General features: G+C 36.5%; 2 protein-coding genes across 2 annotated transcripts in view; both read right to left on the reverse strand.

Annotated features, from left to right (window-relative positions):
* LOC140859088 (L-arabinokinase-like) overlaps positions 1-5,049 on the reverse strand; it is a 43,792-nt gene extending 38,743 nt beyond the window's left edge. The window contains exon 1 of the mRNA XM_073260483.1: positions 4,823-5,049. The gene's annotated coding sequence lies outside the window, so the exon portion shown is untranslated. The remainder of the gene's footprint in view (positions 1-4,822) is intronic.
* On the reverse strand, positions 1,721-20,872 carry LOC105049282 (L-arabinokinase). The gene is given in 30 exon segments (XM_010928883.4): positions 1,721-2,465; positions 2,817-3,020; positions 3,415-3,486; positions 4,286-4,451; positions 4,654-4,872; positions 5,132-5,208; positions 5,298-5,393; positions 5,506-5,549; positions 8,495-8,582; positions 10,079-10,160; positions 10,240-10,370; positions 10,744-10,844; positions 10,847-10,868; positions 11,017-11,100; positions 11,896-12,061; positions 12,150-12,322; positions 13,276-13,332; positions 14,250-14,369; positions 14,468-14,577; positions 14,667-14,769; positions 14,874-14,927; positions 15,755-15,817; positions 15,895-15,962; positions 16,111-16,168; positions 16,562-16,628; positions 18,748-18,824; positions 18,980-19,063; positions 19,247-19,315; positions 19,401-19,508; positions 20,390-20,872. Coding segments are annotated over 30 exon segments (3,012 nt in total). The 5' UTR covers positions 20,498-20,872; the 3' UTR covers positions 1,721-2,324.
* Positions 20,873-21,569: the final 697 nt, after the last annotated feature.

The following is a 21,569-nucleotide window of genomic DNA, read 5'->3' on the forward strand; positions in this document are numbered from 1 at the left end:
AAGTTATTTGGATGAATTCACCGGCTTGGGAATATTGGGGTTGCTTGGATTTGACACCAATAGGAGATGTCCGCTTTAGCACCAAACCATCCAACAACCAGGTGCTTGTGATGAATCGGATCCAGTGAGTGGAGTGCTCCTTTATACCACCGCACACGGAACGACAGATGGTGGGGCCGGCTACTTTTTTAATGGGGTGCAAGTGGGCTGGATGGACCTCAATTCCAAGTCCAAGCCATCTTGAGATTGAACACGTTCAGCCTCAGCTTAAACATAACGAGGTACGTATGTCTCACCACTATTCTACCATTTTGGGGTTGGGATAAGTTTATGATGGATCTGGCTGGATATGCATGCAAGGTTTACGGTGTTCTGAGTATTAGTAATCTCAGATGATGAGCACGTCGGCGCAAAGGACGAGGTTCCGTCGGAAATGCTTGGAGACATTATTATAATTATAATGCGAAGGAAAACGCTCGCCACGCGCGCCAAAAGCTTCCCGCCTCAAATCATGAGGGGGATTGGTTTGCCTCTGGCTTCCCCAATTTTGTCGCTCATGGATGTCCTCGATGAGCTGGATTTCTGTTGATGAACACTTGGCATGTTGTGATAGGCAGAGAGAGAGAGAACTGATCTTCATTGTAATGAACTAATGATGATGCATTTCCTCCATTAGAATCCATCATAACGTCTCTGTTAACGTATCTCCGAACTTTGTTATTAGATGCTTAATATGTTTGTTTCCCTCAGAAAGACTGATATTTCTGGATTGATTTGTAAATAGTAATAAATCAAGATTATACATAATTTCAATAATATTTTAGATGCAATTTGCGAAAAATTCTAAAGCCCTCGGATAATGCATATCTCAGTTGTTTTTTCTTTTGTTTTTCCTTTTCATATTTTTTTAACTTTGTAACACTCTATTTCACCATGTTTGAACTTGTTCCAGCGTCCCAAGAGACGACCCCTAAAACTAGGTGCAATGCTTATTTTTCATAGGGCAAATGCCGAATCCAAACTAGGCACTTGGAAGAGGGACGCGGTAACGAGATAAGCTTGATTAAGATTGGGTATAATAATGTTTTGTTTGCAATTAATTCCAAGCTTAAACTCTGACTTAAAGCTTGATTTGTTTACCAGTATTTTGAGCTTAATTGGAGCTTATGATTGTTTCATGCTCGCTCATGGTGTGGATTTTAGATCTGAATCCATATTTAATTGTTTCAAAAAATTCATAGATCCACACCTTCATCATGATTTATACCACTATAAATGTCTAAAACTTGAAAATCATGAATTTTTGTGATCTCTAAATCATGCATCAAATAGATGCAAAAATGAATAGTTTCTATTATACTTCCGTATTAAAATATATGACAGACCATTTTAATTGAGAATTCATCTTAGTAATCATGATCTATATGTTAAAATACATGCAAATTAAAAATCAATTGATTCTAATACTTGGATCGTCGCAAAACATAATATCTTTTTAACAGTCTCATTTTTTTGGTCAACATGATGTATAGTTTGTTTACCAAAAATTATTATTAAAAAAAAAAAAAAAAACGTGATGCATAGTTTAGCAATCACCAACATATCTGATTTTTGATTTCCAAATATTTTCATCAGTATAGATCAATGGTATAGACCTTCAATTTGAATGCTCTATTATTGATTTTGAAGCTGAGCAGAATAGATATACACTCATCTCACGGAAAAGTAAATTCCATCTTTATTCGTCGGATCAACCGTTAGCCTGGCTTGAAACCAACTTGGATCCTATTTTGCTAGATCAAACTTGGTTTGTTTCGTTTTAAATCGATAGCTTTTTGATGGAGCCACAACTGAGCTTGAGCTGCTCCATTGTTTAGCACCACCCCTACTTGGAGCGCCTGAAATGAAGGGGCCATTCTGGAGCTAGACCAGGCTGGAATACTTTCTTTCTTGACGACCACCGACTTGCTATATTCGGACTAGTCCCAGCATTTGGCTTGCCGGCACTGGTCGAAAGCTGACATCGGGGGTTATCTGCATGTATTTGAACTTCGAACATGTCATAACCAAACCCGGCACACCAACCACCGATAATAGATTTTGGAAGTTTACGAACAATTTCTCTGTCTGAACTCCAAAATGCTTTTACTGGTCATTAAAAAAAAAAAAAAAAAAAAAGAAAAAGGATAGATTGTATGTTCGCGTGTGGGCAATGCACTATATAGCCCAACGGAAAGAGATTCTTTTAGGTTTAAAAAAAAAAAAAATGTCAGATCATAGATCTTATTTCTGAGTGGGAGAACCTTCATACACATACTGGGGCTTCAGGCCTCTTGTTTCATGTTCCCATCTGCTGAGGATACCCGACGTCGCAGTCTTAGGTAGCCGAACTTTCCGGCACCAGGTGACGAGCCCTCAAAAATGAGGGGCAGATAGCCAGTGGCAGCTTTGTACCTTCGCTGAATCTGATAAAATTTTAACCCAACTTAAGGATGCAAGGTTGCCATGCATGAATTATAAACCAAGTTCATATAAACACTAAAAAGAAGGGCAACCGCATAACAATGACGAAACTTGAATAGAACTTATGATTGTGTAGGGTGATACTACCACAATAAGTAATTCGTCTTCAGAAAGAAATGTGTCTGCCTGGAAGATAGGACCACCAGGCACATGATGCCTCCTTTTTCCATACCCGGAGTGATGGCTACTAATATTATTGTCTCCCCGTTGTTATCTTTCAAAATAGTATCAAGCTTATCTTTATTTTTAGTAATTTTTAAATTGATGAGCAATCCAATATAGAAAAAAAATACCTCAAGAATTTCCTCGCTGCTCCTAATGCAGTTCTTTCCGATTACACAAACTGAGCCACCAGAGCCTCCACCAGTGATTTTTGCACCAAATAAACTAGAGTTTTGACCATTAGATGATCTCCTGTGCTGCATTTCTTGCACCAAGTTAACAAGTCTATCTGTCCCATCCGAGCCAATTCCACAGTCATTGTAGCTGTAATGGCACTGCAGCAAAGCAAATATCGGATGAAAAATTTACTCTATATGAAAAAGAAATATGCAAGCATTGCTTTTCAAATCAGTATTTCAATTAGATCACTGTGCATAGACTTTACTATAAATTTGAATTTGAAAATCGTAATTAGGTAGCCTATCGGGTTTATGCATTTGACAGAAGAAAGAACTTTGTTAGTGGAGAAAGTAGATCCTGAGAGAAATTCTGTGGACAAAATAACAAGGGGCAGTTACAATTTACACAAAGATGATAGTTTATTTAAATTGAAATGGAACATCTTAACACCGTTTTAATAACAAAGTGAAGGATTTGAACAATGTACCGCTATTTTCAGAAAAAAGGAACTTAATGATTGAGAGACTGAAACTGCATTAGTACATTTACCTGATACATAAGTTCCCCAAGGGCAGAAAGCTGTTCATCGGTTTTGGCTGCGGTTAATAATGCTTTGAAGGCCTATACGCATCATAATACCAGGGAGTGGTAAGTTTCAAATTCTAATCAGTTCCCATGATGGAATGACATAATAAAACTGACTGGAGATCAAACGGAAACAAAAAAAAAAAGCATGTACAGAATTACCAGCATAACATAATGGATGGACAATATACAATTCAAAGAAAACAAAATGGAAATCTTCATCAATGGGATTATGGACAGCCTCCCAAGTGTGAGAGCAGCGCCACGGTAAGGCCAGTGAGAACAACATAATCTTCTTCTAATTACTATTTGGTCTACTCAGATTAGTTCCAATTTTCTGTGGAGTGAAACTTATGACTTGTAGCATGGCATAGATTGTCTGCTGTTGCAATTTAAAGACTTCCAAATTGCCATCCTAATAAAACAATCATGATTGCAAGAATGTCTGCATAGTCTGTATATTAGTGCTAGAAATCCTTATTTCTTGATGCAAAATTGGGTGAGAACTGTATGCTTTATAGAACCAAAGCAACAAAGTATATATTCCACATGGACATATCTATATTCACAAACAGATTATCACCTAACAATGACCGAAGTCAGTGCCCATTTCTTCAAAATTTCTAACACTACAACACACAGTGCAAGTGCTAGTGGGTATTCGACATATCAAAAGTCAAACATTTGCGTTGCTTTAACAAATAAATAGCAATGGATGCAAGACTGACCAATATATCATTGAACAACACAAGGACTAGCAAACAGATTTGCAAATGCATGGGCAGGATCTATGCAATTTTGAAAAGAACAGCAACACATAACGATAAGAACTAACCATAACACGGAAATTTTCATATATAGGATGTTTGGTAGGTGCCTTGACTGCATAGGCGCACTTGGGATCAATAACTGTTACGGTATCATTGTGATCAGTGTATTTATCTATAAATCCCTCTCCCGCTATGCACTCAGGAAGGTTCTTTGCATATACAGCTTCATATCTGAAAAAAACAGTAAAACAAGCACACAGTGTAGTTTCAAAATGATACTCAAATACCTTTGTTCCAGAATGAAATCAATATGTCACTGTTTTAATGTTACAGCAATGCGGCACTTAACAAAAGAAAGTCTTCATTATTAATAGGTTGGTTAAAAAGGCTAAGATTGAATAGCAAAAGGCATCTAATATTAAAAATAACTTACCTGTGTGGTGAAAGGTTACATAAGTAATTCAGTGAAGATTCAGCTTTAAGTAGCTCCATGCCATGCTCTTCAAATTCATCCGAGTTCACTCCATCCCCTTGTTGAGGGGTACTTACACTAGCTAAAGACTGGGACAATAGGTTAGAGGCAGCAGCTTTTATCATCTGACGCCCCATGAAGGTGCCTATTCTTACAGACCCATAATCAGTGCCACCAACACTGCAAACAGAATGGTTGGTCAGAACGGGGGAAAAAAAATAGTAAAGTCCATTCATCAGCCCCAAACTTCGTACAAGACTTTTTCTAGGGACTAAAAACAAAAGTTCTATCTTCTATTGTAAAGGGACCAATATATTAGCCAGTGCATCAAAAATATGCTTAAATTGCAAAGAAGAGATAGCATTTGTAATATTTACACTATTCTAATTGAATCGTTGGGAGCTTGGCATTTGACTAAAGATTAGGGGAAGATGTCTACCAGTGCCGTATTCCAGAATCAAAACCCCAAAATCGTATATGAGTTGGAATCGTAACCAGCTCTTTTACCTCTGCAGGCTGCATGAAAGAATACCGTGGCAACCAGATTCAAGATGCCTATGCATAACAAACTAGAGCAAGGTTTCTGCAAAAGGAATAGCCCAAACCTGGCAAACCATGGCAAGCAGCTTGTTAGCTTCCCCGCAAGCTGATGTCATTTGGTCCATCACTCCACATGGAGCTCCAACAATATAGTTCTCGGCCTGCCCAAAATTAGCTTAGAACAGTCTGAGAAACTATAATTCATCTGCATCACCACCAGACAATGCAAAACCCCTGATCAACAAAATTGTTCATAAAAAAAAAAAAAAATACCTTTTGACAAAGCAATGCGAGATCCCTTGGATCAATATTCAACCCTGAAGACATAAAAATCAACATTGTTGATCCCATCAATGAGTACACTCAAGAATACAGAGATCATAATATACAACATGCAGTTTGAAACTCTAATATTCAATATCAAAAGCACAATTTCTGGAGAACATATAATTATTCATCTTGTAGCATTAGTTGATGAAACTAATTGATTTAATTGCAAATATGTCATGTAGGTACTGCAGTACCTTAGAGGAAGCAAATATATTCCATAAGTTGAGATTAGGGCATAGAAAACCACATAGTATTGTGTATATGTGCAACAAAAATCAGAGGATGCCTCGGATAAGGATTATATTTGTGTGGATAAAGATGAGACACAGGAATTGCTAAAATAGGTAGCTTTTAACAAAATGAACAATTAGCTCATGAAGCCAAACTCAAATAGCTAGGATATGTCTTGTCGGGTATGATTGTTGGCCAAGATATTTCTGTACACAGAATGACACACAAATCCACATTGAAAATAAGCAAATCTTTACATATTGACAAATGGTAAAAGGCTAGATAACTTTAAATATTAATAATGTATGAAACCTGCAAACCTACTTATATGAGAATTTGACAAACATTAAAGCTTCAAAGCAGGGTTGAAGAACTTGTCTGTGTCAGACAGATTATCCAATTCGACCACCCATTAATAAATATGGGTCTGATTGGGGCTGAACCTGGATATTTAAAAACTGTTCCAACTGTACCAGCCCACTGGGACAGACAGCATGATTAAAAAAGAGAAGATAAACAAAAGGGAGCAGAACCCAAAACCTGATGGCCAGGCCCTCTTTCTTCTTTCCTCTCTCAAACTTTTCCTACCTCTGTTTGGAGACCATCTCATTGCCATCTCCTGCCTCCGCCTTTCCTCTATTTCTAGCAGCAGCAAGAGCAGCAATTCCAGCCAGAAGAAGCCCGGGATCTGGCAAAAAAAATTCTTGATGCCAGCATAATTTAGTGGTTCTGGTGAAAAATCGTTGATCAATGCAGATCTAAGGACATGGGGAAGGATCTGGAAGAAATGCCCAATTCCAACATGAACCAATGGCAAAGATATAGGTTTCTAGTTTTGAAGTTTGGTCCTTGAAGGAGGCATAGATCACAAGCAGAGACAGATTTCTTGGTCTTTGATGTCAAAGCCAGGGAAGGGAGGAGAAAAAAAAGAGATTATGACATTGAGGAAGAAGAGAATGAGTTTATGAGCAGTGGGAGGACCTATGTTTGGACAACCTGAGGTTGACCTACACTAGAAATGCTGTTTACGAACTGATGCCGAGACCCGACCAAAACTGAGCCCTAACTTTGGATTTTAGTCAGTTTCAGTGGTTTCAGCCTGTTTCAGCCAAAACTGGTTAGTTACCGTCCAGTTTTGTGGTTTCGGTCAGTTTCAGCTGAAACTGGTAGAAACTAATTAATATTTATTTGGGATTTACAATCATACTAGGATCATTTCTTTATTTATTTTAGTGCAGTCTATATAACATTAGTTTTCACTGGTTTTCTTTCTTTTTCTTAAGTTGAAAGAGGAAATAGAAAGCAAACTTAATTACATAACCTGTAATGGATTGGAATATTTAGAAAGGTCCTTATTAACAGACAATGAGCACTAACACAAAAAAGATTAGCCAAACCATGCCTAACAGGACTGGTTGGTTACTGGCACGGTTAGCTAGTCAGTTCAATATTATATAAGAGCTGCATTTTTTTTTTAGCCTGTAGTTCTCCCTTGCTTGATGTGCAGTTTTGGGGCCCTCCTCCTGTTCTCCCTCGCTTGATGCGCAGTTTTTGAAGCCTTCCAAGGATGGAGCCCTCTGTCCCTAAACCCATCCTTGGTGAGTCTCCCCCCACCCTCTCCCTCTCTCTCTTCCTGTCCTCATTGTTGGAATCAGAGAACGACGGCTCAAACTTCCTCTCCCTCTCTCTCCCCCCTTTTGCCTAGGCCAGCAAATGGGTTGGGTTGATCCGTGATCCGATCCAATTAGATCTGACCCCCAAACCCATTCAAAAGACCCATGGAATCGGATCGGATTAAAAAATTGGACCCGTTCTCTTTTCCGGGTCGGATCTGGATTTTCTGAATTTGGACCCAACCCGACCCGACCCGATCCGTGGAGATTTTTGGGTTAATTTGGATCTGAAGATATATGACCCGATTCAATCCGATCCGACCCGGATCCAAATATAGGATCCGAACCTAGTTTAACTATTTAAATGAATAACCATGGTTTAAACATTCTAGCATCCACGCACAGCTTGAATGGGAGGACGGCTCAATAATTTTAAAACGTTGTTTTAAAGTGTGAGAACACTTTAAACTGGAACAAAAAACAAAAGATCCATCCTTCTTTTTGAGTCCAAAACTTTGTCCAATCTGTTCCTTCTCATTCATGAATACAAAAAGCTGGCCTGATGATTAAATCAGTTGGACTTCACTCATCTGCCCCTTAGCTTTGTTACATGTTTAACACCACATCTTACCAATGTCACGCATATTAGGGGCTACATTACATTGGCATCTTATGTATCTATCAGAAAAGGCAAAGTTTTCTCAACAAAGATGCAATGCAAAAAATGGAACTAACATTAAATGTTTGAATGCAATAAAAGACTTCCAGCATAGTGCCGATCCTGAAACAATCTCCAAGGATTCATGATCTTGAATATGTACCTAAAAAACTAACAATGCATTCTACATATTATGATTTATTGATTTAATCAGGACCAATACACTATCATATATGAGCAACTATGAGATTGCAGATTGGTTTGACCGGATGTGGTACAATTTCTTAACCAGCTACATGAAATTGTTTACCAGTGGGAGCCTACAACTGAGGAACATAAGACATCGATATCATTCAGTTTCAAGTAAATAAGTATAGTTTCTTTCCAAAATAGTTATTTCCAGAGGAATGGTCTATACATAAAAACTAACCATGAGCAGCCGCAATTGCAGACATGGTGGCTACTTCCACTGCTGCCGAAGAAGAAACACCTTTGCCTTCTGGAACAGCAGAAGAGACCTGAATCATGCAGAAATATCATAAGAAATGCAGTGTCAGATTGTGTGTTAGTGCAACTATATCTTTGATAAGCTGAGAAAAGCATCTTGGCTTTTAAGTCCATAAAGAAAGAGCTTGGACAAATTTTACAAGACAATTATAAGCCGGATAAATGCAATTATTATTTTTTTCGCATGCAGAAGCTACCCAAAGGAATGATAATCCACCTCTTAATCTATTTTCAGCTAAAAAAATGGTTACGAATGATCTCAAAGCTACTCCAGATGGACTAATTTGGTTATAAGGCACCACATAAAGATCTGAAGATAATATATATACTATTAGCTATGCATAAAGCAATATTTGTACTGCAGTTCCTGAAGAAATAGAGAGTTGTTGAAAAAGATAAAACACACTAAACCTGTGTGCTAGAATCCAAATTTTGACATAACAGTAATGGACGTGTCTTTTTGCTAACATCAGAGATGGGTGTTTAAATATCAAAGATGACACCTTTTGTTAGAATTATTTTTTTATAGCATCTTTTACTGATTTATTCATATCTTAATTTAGCCCAACATAATATCAACAACAATCAACAAGCCATGCCTGATACATTTGAGGATAGATAATATTGTTAACCACTAAAATCAAAGATCACAGTCTCTCCCCTTTGATCAGGGATATAGATAGCCAACTTAGTGCCTGTTTGGTTTTGTTGCCAATTGCCAGTTGTCTTTTTCAAAAAAAAGGGAATAATCCATTTACTGTCATCCTGTTTCCAAATTTCAGAAAACAGGAAATAAGTTTGGCAATCATCATTTCGTATGTTTACAAACAAGAAAACTGGAAAGCACCTTTGACAGTGGTGTGGTGGAGGCAGCAGTTATCGTGGTATGGTAGGAGATGGTAGCTTTGCAAACAGTAAACAGAAAACATATTCTTTGAATATACAATTTTTGTCACTTATTTTTTAAAGTTTGGAATTAATATAAAAACGTCCACCTCATGCGTTCGAGGCCATCATTACTTCTTTTTCCTATTTTAAAAACACAAAACAAGAAAACAGCCTCCAGACATTTAGCCTGGTTTAAGGTTTCTCCAATCTCCATGACAGCTGAACAGGTTAATTCATGCTTCTCACATGTTTGTGACACGGAGAGCGGTAATGAAATATCCTAACTTTGGTTTTTGGTCCCAAGGTCGGCCCCATGTTTGAATTTCATGGGAAAATTATTTTTTTGAGAGATAATGGAGAAATTCATATTAAATGAGAACAAAGTTCCTAGAACTCCATTGGATGCTTCAATTTCTTTCTCACTACACATGCCAACTGGGAAATTACACATATCTAGAAGATCATAAACATGTGATATGGTATCTCTTCACCAAGTTGTTGAACCACCTTAAACCTTTTGCTATGAACTGTTGGAAAAAAATGTAAACTGTTGCATATCTTGAAAATAATAATTTTAGGTTAGGATACACAGCGAGTTGCATTAGGCATGATGTCATACCAGTATGCATATACTGTCTGCAAAGCGCACACCAAGCTCAGTCATCAAGACAAGAATTGTTCCAGCAATATAAGCTGCCCATCTGAGACAGAACTCATTAATGAAACAATAAATGGCATTACAATGAATTAAATCATCATATAAGGAGATAAGACACCTACTTCTGAGATGGATCTCGCGCAAAGTACTCATGGGCTTTTTGATAGGAAATTGGATGCTCGCCATCCATTAAGTCTGATAGATCCATATCAAAGGTTGGTGCACGGTTACTTAACTCAGAACCAAATGACACCTATATAGGCTAGGAGTCAGCACTAGCAATCCTTCATGAAACTCAGATTTAAAAAACAATACATAGGCATTAGTAACAATTAAGTTCTTAAACTAACAAACATAAAGACAGAATAGTATCTTAGAAGAATAATGTTAACAGGAACAAGTAGGTAAACAATCAAAAGGATGTCAAATAGTTAAAAGAAACTGCATTGAAAGAATGATGAAGGGCATCATAAGGCATGTTATGAAGTTCACACTAGATGCTTAATCCAGATTTCTATAAGGTAAAGAGGTTTGTTGTAACTTTTTACCCAGACTTCAATGTGGTAAACAGTATTGTTATAAAGAAAATTTTCTGACTTAAAAAATGAGTATGTTATATGACATACAATTTGTAGCACAGGAATAGGTCCTTGTCCTTTTGCCTGCTGACGTGCTTGAGCATGTTTCCAGAGTTTTTGCCTGCTCGGATGGTTCTTCTGAACAGCACATGGCAGGCCTCTCTAATAGGCATCTATAAGGGAAGTGGATGGTGTTAAACAAGCCAATGAAGAAACTTTTTCATTCAGACTTAAAAGAGGCATTTATCTGCTTAAAACAGCTGGAATAGACCATGGAAGGTTATTGGTTAACATGTGCACTTGCCAGGAAAGGAAGCTAACCTGCAAAACTAGGCTTCCTGAATAATCTGCAATTCCTCCCATGACATCCAATCTTCCAGGTGCTCTTGCTACATAAATTTCTTCCTGCATGAGAAAAAGAAGGCCCTGAAGCATGCAGCTAAATTACAACTATCTACTGGGTCATCTTATACCATCAGCTTTGTTCATATTCTATGCTCTCAGGTTATTTTTTTTAATAGGCTAATATTTATACAAATATGCATGACTATATAATAAAATAAATTATTTAGAAGCTTTGCATGCATTTATAACATATGTTTCTGGATTGTGAAATCTGATAGGTTAAAATAAAAATCAGGCATCTTTTTCTGTGACTGGTTATCAATCTGACTTCTTGCGTACCCTTTCAGCTTGGATGCCTTTAAGATGTTGAAAAAGGCAATCATGAGAATGATCAGTTGGATATATGGTATATGTAGACCCCAAAAAGAAGAGGGACTCAGATTTGGTCGAAGAATCATGAAAGAGACAAAAACCTAAGTTAACGTTGATAAACGTCAGCAGAAGGATTTGAAAACTGAAAAGCAAGGATTCATAGAAAATGACTAAAGTGTAGATTTGTCTCATAGAAGGATGGCGACGAGCAAATTCAATAAAGATACATCCACCAGCATGAGTTCATTGTTCAACATGCATGTCTTAATGTGATTCAGGTTGACAGGAAGGCAAATTTGTTCCAATTGTCATATTTCAAGTTGCAGTTTAGCTGCATTTGTATAACAGAGAGAAGACATACAAGAAGTAATTTTTTTAAGCAAAACTATAATAAACCTTGCAGATTGTATTTATTCCCAGCATTATATGCAGAATGTGGGAAAGATAAAAGGAACAGGAGAAAAGAGTAAGCTAGGCGAAGACCTCCCAATTAAAGAGTGCTGCAGCAGCACTCCATTCCCTTGATTGGCGCTTCCCAGGGTCCTTCACATCAGATCCACCATAAAGTTCTGATAGGCTCTCTAGGAAAGCCACCGTATCGGACAAACCATGCAGTTCACCATGGAGTATCTCAAAGTTCTCAATGCATCTTGCAATATATACAAGCACAAATCAGCAACAATTCACAGAGACAACACTTACAGAATAACAAAATGAAAAGAAGTTAAAGAACACACGATTCCACAAGAGAGGCATTCCCATTCATCTCAGTATCTGGCAATTCAGGGCGAAGACGGACTTTATTTTCAGCAAGAGAATACCAATCAGGAACACCTATATCTCTGCCAGGAGCTCTTTGTAGTTGATATCCAAGCACTATGGCATCACGCAGTCGCCTTGCTCCACTCAACTAGATTCACAAAAGCACAGAAGTATGTCTCATGAGTAAATCATAAGGCATGACAACAACCTCAATAAATAAGTAAATTCAATGTATTCAGCTAGCAGAGGAGCATACACAGAAACGGAGACACATCAATTAACTATAGAAACAACCCAAAATGACAACAATGTTTCCAAAGCAACCTTCATCACATTAGAAAAGTTCAAAGATGTTAGTCGAGCATATAATAGATAGATAGACAACATGTGCTTGGGTGTGCATGTGCAGACACACATGCACGCACGCACAAAAAGAGAGGGAGCAAGGAGGGAAGGGGGGAGAGAGAGCACCGTATACATAGATCCAAGAGAGGAAGAAGATAGGCAAGTAAATCCACATTCACTATATGACAAAAAAGCACGAAATTCTAAGTTTAAATTAAAAAAAAAGGAAGAAAGAAAGAAAAGAAGAAGGACAAGTAGTATGAGAAAAGCCACAAGTCCTTTTTATTTTAGAATAATAACTAATTCAACTTTTGTGTGATACCTTATATTGTTGGCTAAGCACAGTGCTAGAAGAGGGTAACTAATGGCTTCAGAAAGCCCCAACCAAGGATGATACGACCAGTATTGTACCATTCTGAAGTGAAATTGGTACCAATATGGGTGTCAGGATGCTAAAACAACTGTACCGGTATGTGCCAGGCATATGTGTTTGTACTGGTGTGTATCGAAAGTACCTTACCAGCCGTACTGGTTGATACCAATGGTTCTTCAATTTTTTTGGAATATGTTAGTTTCAATACATACTATTGGTACCAGTAACGTCCCAATAACATATTGTTCTGATGTAAAAATGGTACAGGATTTGGTACCGGTATTTAAAAGCTTGGTGTAACTAATTTGAAACTAAGCTAACATGTTATACTAAGATAACATTTTAAAATTTAAACAATAAATGAATCATCTACACTTAGATACCTTATCTGAAGCATATTTTTTCCCAGTAGCCGTATCCTGTAGTATGCAGGCTGCCTCCTGATCATAAAATAACATATGTATGAATTTCCACATAAATTAGATGTCACAAAATAGGAATTGTCAGTAAGCATGAAACTATTATTACTCTCTGCCTGCATACATTTAGTTAACACAGTTTCAGAATAGATAAAAAGAAAGGTAATGAATGCAATTGCCAAAAACATTGACAGATTTTTTTCCTTCCAAATCATAGGATGGGATAGCATGAGTTTGTGATAAATTTGTATGTGCATGCTCTTGCTCAAACTGCATTGATATCCTCCCTTTGCCACTGGGAGATATTTAGCTTTTCCTTAAACAACTTGCTTGTTTGGTAAACTGAAACCAGAACCACTCGACCAAGAAGATTGGCAGGGTCTCAAGCAAATAGCAATATGGATATCAATCAGATGATTACATATATTCTCACATTTCCACTAAATAAGCACTGATGCAAAATCAGATGTACGCAACATTCATATTTGTTTAATATAGACATGGATATATATAGGAACTTGTCATATACAAGATAAACACAATATTTACAGTGGCCATATAATAATTAGTTGTCTACAGTATATATGCTGGGATAACTTGAAAAGGCCCATAAAATTAGTTAGTCATGAAACAAACAATACAGACTTATAGAATTAAATCCTGTATATATCATCAAAATTTAAAAAGAACAATCTTTATGATGTGCTGATATCTATATCCATATCCAGATATCTGTGTCTGTCTGTGTCAAATACCAGTATCTGTATTCTTATCCAGGTAATTCGGAAATGCATCTGATACCATACCCATCAGATGCAGGTAAAAAATAATGATTATATAACATTAACCTGTTCTCAGATGTAGGTTTCATTGCAAGATACTAATGTGGAGAAGCTAATGACAATCTTAAGTATGCATAGCTACATAAAAGAGAATACCTCTCCACCATTAATGCCTCCCTCATAGCAAGGCCTAAGAGTAAGGGCACGCTCAAGATATGGAGTCCAGTGTCCAGTAAGCAAATCTCTCCTAATCATCTCAACGCCACCCTGGTAATACTGCTTAAAACAATAAATGGCTACATAAGTACATTTCCTAGGGCTTTATTCAACTAAATTATTTTTTCGGGTCTAAAGTGAAGAGAAACATGTAAAACCTCAAGCATATTTCTTAAAAATGGTTCTTCATTAAAATAATCTCTGCGCACAAAGATAAATGGCAACTTGTACGCCAAAGCTTCACTGAAAGTGCCATACCCAATTTTTCCTGCAACAATGGATACACAGAACATAAAAAACAAAGTATACAATATGTTGTAAAGTGATCCCACTTTTATGACTACGCAAATACATTACCAAGCATGCAGTCAGATGCTGCAATTAAGTCAGGCGTATATACATCTTTTGCAAGCTTTACAAAGTTTGGTGGAAGCTCTTGGTTGTCAGATGCACCACAGACCTTCATCAAGATAATTATACATTCAGATATGCAAGTATCTCAAAATATTAACCACATATTAGCAGAAGAAAATCACAACCCTTAGCCTCTAACAATGAGCATACCAGACATAACCAACCATCTGGTAACCACTCTTGCTTCAGTTTCCATCCTGCGGGCTGAAACAGAAGGATATGAACCAAAACTGTATCAAATTTAAAGAGCCATAATAGCAGAACATGAATATCAAGAAGCCAATTCACAAACAATAGCAGATATTCACCATCAAACTAACGATGATAATGTCTATGGAAAGCAACCACAGAAAACATTAGTCTACTATGCCTTAAAATTATGTGTATAGATGAAAATTTGGCAATATCAGGCATTGATTAATGATGATTTTCTGACTTTCACTTCATACATATGATGTTAAGGAAGAATGCAAGTGACCAATGATATGTCAAAGAAGTCAACACTTTGGAAGTTAAGGCTTCTCTTTTTAAAGGAACTTTGCCGAATGAATTATGGGTTTAATATACCCAACAGCTACTCGTCCCACATAGGTATGGTCCTATCAGGGGATCGGTGATTGTGATAGACTGTTGTCAAAATAAAAGCAAAAGTGGTCGCTGCATTGGAAACCTTGCTAGAATATGTGTAGGAATTCAGTGCAAATTATTATGCACCTAATGGGTCCGAAGCAATGCGATCTATCCAGCTGTCAGAGAGATGACATCAGATGCAACACTAACAGCCAAATTGCAGACAAAATCAGAATCTAAGGCAACTAGAACTGAGCCTGATACATCCAAGAAAAACATACTGCATTTAATCGGTGACAAGTAACAACAGCAGAGTACTTTGACACAGAATCAGCCTGTATTTACTCAAAACCTTCCAATTTGGACAGAATTTGCATCTGTCTGGAAAGTCAGCCCTAAAACTGCTAATGCAATGTTAAATTGAAATTTGTTGGAAGGCAGCATATTGTTTGACCACTTACCTGTCCTCCAAAATTGAAAATAACTACTTTCACATCATTCCCAATTCCAAGTTCCTTCCTCACCTGATACAACAAGAGCATTAAAGGAACAACAAAAGGAAAATAACGGTCTAGAGAGTTACAATTAGTGATATCCCCACCTCCAGTCGAGATTTGTGTAATCTTCTGACAACCAGAGGAACATCAATGACATCCTGGAAAGCAGGCACTGCAAGGGGAGAGAGGGGGGGGGGAGAGAGAGAGAGAGAGAGAAGAGCATCTTTCATATCAATATATTAATGGCATGGAGATATCAATATATTAATGGCATGGAGACACTAAAGGAAATCATAAATTTCACATGCCATATAACATACTAGGGCAATATCCAGGAAGCCGGAGTAAGAATTCACAGTGAGAGTAATCTTCCGCAATCTGTAAAAATTATAGTTTTTTTTAAAAAGAAAAACAAATAATTTAGCATGATGACAATTTACCGTGAAAGGCAAGATGAGTATCACAAAATAGAACATGAAAAGGGCCTTGCATGTGAACATAAAACTTCATTAATTAGATAACAGGGACAGATCGTTTTCTTTTTCATTGTGAAAGGAAGTGCATAACTGAAGGAATAACAAATGATTTGAAATGGAGATATAAAGGACACTGCATTTTATCATGCATTTTAGACTACCATATGACCCCGAAAGCAAAAAAAAGCTTTTAGTAAATTAATCAAGTTTATACCTAACTGCCAACAAAACAAAAAAAGCAAAAAAGATATGAATTGCCCACAAAGTATCAAACAAGAAAAGGAACAACGAGCACCTGCCAGACAATAGAACGATGATGATGCCCAGCTGCCATGACATATTCTGCATATATAAAATCCCAACTGCAAAAATTGACAGATAGTAAGAAAATCCAGATACCAGGCATGTTAACTATCACAAGAAGCTACTTTCAAAATCAACTACACATATCTAAGTATTCAAGGAGAATTGCCTTGTTATTTTTTGCCCCAAGGAGAAGGTATCATGAATTCATGATTCTATTTCAGATTGAAGATTTTTGATGTTAAGTGTAATAATAGAATCATTTTGAAACTTTTATATTCAAAACCCCCTTCAAAATGCACTTTGATATTAGTCCCCGTATCACTAAAATACCTAAATTTCCCACATGTTTTCTCTCTATCTAATTTCAACAAGAACAGAAAGTTCACTTTCAGAATCATGGATATTTTTGTTAAAAATAAAAACCTTCATACATACAAACTCATTTTCCTTCAAGGTATTTAGCCTTAACTTACATTTCTGATTTTCACAAAATTTGTGAAATTGTGATTATAATTAAGAACTGTTTAAAATATGGACAATGCTGAAAAGGGTGAAAAAATAGTAGCAATCAACAAGGATAACATAATGTTGGTCTATGAAAACAGTAGGGTTGATAGTCATAAAAGTAGATCTTATCGGTGTCAAGTAAAGTTTCTTTTTGCTAGCGTAAGAGATTTCACAAGACTTAGAACTTCTTCTCTTTCAGGATTTCCTCTAAATCTCTTTTGGCAGGAAAAACACTTAGATATTCTTCTTTTCCTTTGGGCCTGACCTGGATCTTTTCTGTATTAAACTTAACAGGCAAAAGGCATTAAGTGTTTTGCTCACTCACTCTGTGTGTGTGTGTGAGGTTGACAGGCCTTTTCTTCATCTCTCTTAAAAGCTAAAAAAAAAAAACTGAGTGTGTTTGGCCTCTGCACTAAAGTTACCTTTCCAGTCATAGTTGTTATCTCTTTCTTCATCAGTCGCATATAGTAATAGGAAGTAAAACAATGTCCTTTGATTGTCAAAGAGATGATTTGCTTTTTTAAAGGCTGTAAGACAAATGAAATCTTGTAATTCATGTTGTAACAACATCTTTTTCAATCATTAAATTAGATTTCCTTTAACAATATATTAAAAAGGAAAAAATCATGAAAACAAATTCAAGACGTTTGCAGAAGAAAAGATGGATTCCAAAAAAGAACATGTGCTTGCAATTAACATCCTACTCTATAAGATAAATGGCAATAAAGAGGCTATGTCCATTAAACCTGCTCAGCCAGGTGGTAAAGTGCTTGTGACTTCATTGAAATTGGAACAGAAAATCTTCATTTCCTTAATGATGCAAAGGCACTATGGCAATTCATAACATAGCCACCAAGGAAAAGAAAGTAAACTTTTTAAGCAAGCAAACACATTTAAAGAAGTTAGCCCTAAATTCAATGTCACTTCGACATGTGAATGGGTGTAACTGTCCAAGTGTCCAGAAGCAAAGGAAACTTCTACAAAATTTGACAAAGGGAAACATCTATATTATATTATGTATGTATGAATGTATGTGTAAATACGTGTTGAAGTGTGCATACAATGAATAATGAGCTAGATCTATGCTCCTTAACTTCATAAAATTTAATGAAATTCATGCTAATTTTTATGTTCGAATTAAGAACTTTCATGCAGGAGCCCAAAACTGACATATGACAATGACGGCATCATAGTTTAGTGTAAAGGAGTGTCATAAAGTGTCCCAAGAGTCCAAGTGTCCCAGATGTCAAAAAATAAATATTTTGGACCATCTGGGTAGCACTAACTTTAACAGGTTTGATAAATAGGATAGGTTAGCAGCTTATTATCTTAGAGGGTGATCCTCTTCCAAGCTTATGGTCTTCCTTCGGATGAGTCTTAACATCCATTTCCATTCAACCATTTACTGTTATCCCTCCTTCGATCTCCCAACTTTTCGAATCCTATCATAATAATTCATGCTTGAATGTTTCATACATAAGGAGAAAAAATGAATATCTTTATTAAGTTAGACCATCTATGTCAAGTGAACGCCATATATATCATGTAAATAATGATGTATGTAGAACCACATTGTTAAAAATTTGGCAAGAAATTTTAGTACATAATGAATGCAAAAGTTGATCCTTGTAATAATAATTGTATGACAGCAAACACAAAATGAGTTACCTGAAATTTGTGACACAAACTGAGCGAATCCCAGCATCAGCCGCTGCTCGGCATGCTACAGGGACGACATCTGAGACCTGTCACCAGTAAACCAATATCAGTTATAATGACTAAACTGACAAAGAATGCTCCCCCTCAAGAAATATGAATAAGTTGATGTATCCAAAGCTCATAGCTCAATAAGATGAGAGTTTTTTTCCAACAATCACGTGCAGAAGAAAATAGCAAGTACCACTAAGTCAGCCTTGATCGAGTTCAGCCACTCCACTTCAGCTTCCAAAATTGAGGCTCGAGGCACCACAGCTGTCTGATGATACTGTATTTGGAAGAACAAAAAGAAATATGGAAAACCATATACAAATATGAAAGTATTGATGCAAATATTTATTATGTCATGGAACACAGTACTCATTGGCAGAGCAAGCTGACTATATGAATTGAGGAAAGCTCGGGAAACATGTTTTAGGCAAGAGGATGGAAATGCATTTAGTCTTCCCACCTTTTCCAAGGAGGCCAGCCGGTCCACTGTCAAAGCATCAGCTTGCACAGCTCCACAGTCCAACAAAACCTGAGATACCACAATTTCAATCACAGTATTCATAATTTGTACCAGAATATTTCTTATGGCAGGCAATTTCATTTTCCAGACTGACCTTGCGAATGTGGAGATTGGGAGACTGTATCTCGGTGGTGAAGACAAAATCCGGAGCACCTGTGACCACATGAACATCATGCCCCGCAGCAACAAGATGCCGCACAACCTGCAACAAAAGAACTTGCCTCAAATCACCACAGAGCTTCCAAAGCAATCCGCAGATCACAATTTATAACTCAACTTGGAGTCTCTGTTGCAATAGCCCTAATATATATTTGAGTTAAAATCATAGAGGAATTAAAGAAATATCTTTATAACTTCCCTGTTATTACATGAATCTATTAACTATTCGAAATTTGCCAGAAATCAAGTGAAAAATGCATCTTTTTATCTACAAAGAACCCTTTTTCCCTCCCAAGAAAAAAGAGAAGATATATCCAGCAGACCACATCGGCTAAAACTCTTCAAAAATTATAAAGAATATCCGAATCCTGATCCGGCGGGGACGTTGTCTACAGAATTATAACGGGAGAGCACGAGCATGGCCAATCGATTCGAATATCCCCATATTTCGGCCAAAATGGCCAAAAACTCTCTATTTTTAGGGTTTACCTTGACTCAAAAATATTTGGATTAATTCACTTCAAAGACTCCCAGTTTCCTACAACTCTCCTTAATTTCAGTACCATTACTCGGCCGCTACGTCTCTCAACAAGCAAGTAAGACGTTCATTAATTACTCCCAATTTGAGGGAAATAATCAAGTTAAAGATCGAATCTTTTTCCATATTTTCCTATCTAAGAAAAAAGAAGAACCGAGAGAAAGTTCAAGATCCCATCTTTTTCCAAATTTTTCCGAGAGACTAGATTCTTCTGTGAAAACCGATAGACTGAATTTTGGAAAGAAGGAGAAAAATAAAGAAAAATACGGAATTTCTCAACAAAAATAAAAACGACAGACTAAATTCTTGAAAGAAAAAAAAAAAAAAGAAAAGGAAATGGAAAAGGACGAGAGAAAAGATAAGAAAGAATACTGCGATCTGTGCACCTCGACGACGCGGGTCGCGTGGCCGAACCCATGGCCGGTGACGTAGTAGGCAAAGACGAGGTGCTCCCGAGAAGCGGAGACCCCTTCATCTCCATCAGGAATCCTCATTGCTCTCTCATAAAAATTTTATATTACAAAAAAATGCTCGGAAGAAAGCAAGATCCTAAAACCCTATCGGAAAACCTTAAACAGTTTTAGGCAAAATATGGTATATAAAACGTATAGGACATGAAGGGAAGGAGAGAGAATTATAAAAATAAATAGAACGACGGAGGCGCAGGGCAACGCCGAGATCTCCGGGATTAATGATAATGATAGAATGGGACATAAAACGTTGCGGGTAAAACGTAAACTGGAACGACCAAGTTTGCCGCAAGCGTTGCCTCGCCAGCTCTATCCATCCACATCGATGACGGAGAAGAAATAGAGAGGTGACATAATACATCAACAACACGGGTGGCATGATCCGAACCATGACCGGTGATATAATAAGCGAAGACCATATGATTCCTCTGCTCGTCATTTTCAACTTCTTTCACTCTGCTCGTCATTTTCAACTTCTTTCCTCTTTTCCCGGAAGAGAACGGCGCCATCAAGATTAAGGGACGAGATAAAAAAAAAAAAAAATACAGAAAGAAAATGATCCGAAGTACGAGAAAGATACTTAGAGTTTAAAAATAGACGTAACCAACCTCCTAATCGCACTTCAATTCCAGAATATCTCTCCGATGATCTCAGATAGATATGGATACAAAATTTTAAATTTTTATTTAATTATTATAATATTATATTAGAGATATTTATTTTACAATCTCTATCTAATTTTTTAAAAATAATAAATATTGATAAAATAATTTTACATATTTATTTTTATTATAATATTAATATTGTCAGAAGTTTTATCTCATACTAGCTTGGAATCCGTTCGATTACGATATATATTTATTTTTTCAAATAATATTTTTATAAATTAAAAATTTAATATAATATAAAAAATAATAGATGATATTAAATATTTTAAATTAAAATATAAATTTAAAATATTTAAATAATATAATAATAAAAATAACATAATATTTCTATCTTTTACGGATAGAAAATTATTTCTTAAATGAACATTTTCAGCATCAATTATTCCAAATCTTCATCATTAAGTAAACATGACGGAACAATCTTATCA

The sequence above is a fragment of the Elaeis guineensis genome, chromosome 7, assembly GCF_000442705.2.
Source record: "Elaeis guineensis isolate ETL-2024a chromosome 7, EG11, whole genome shotgun sequence".
Classification (NCBI taxonomy): Eukaryota; Viridiplantae; Streptophyta; class Magnoliopsida; order Arecales; family Arecaceae; genus Elaeis; species Elaeis guineensis.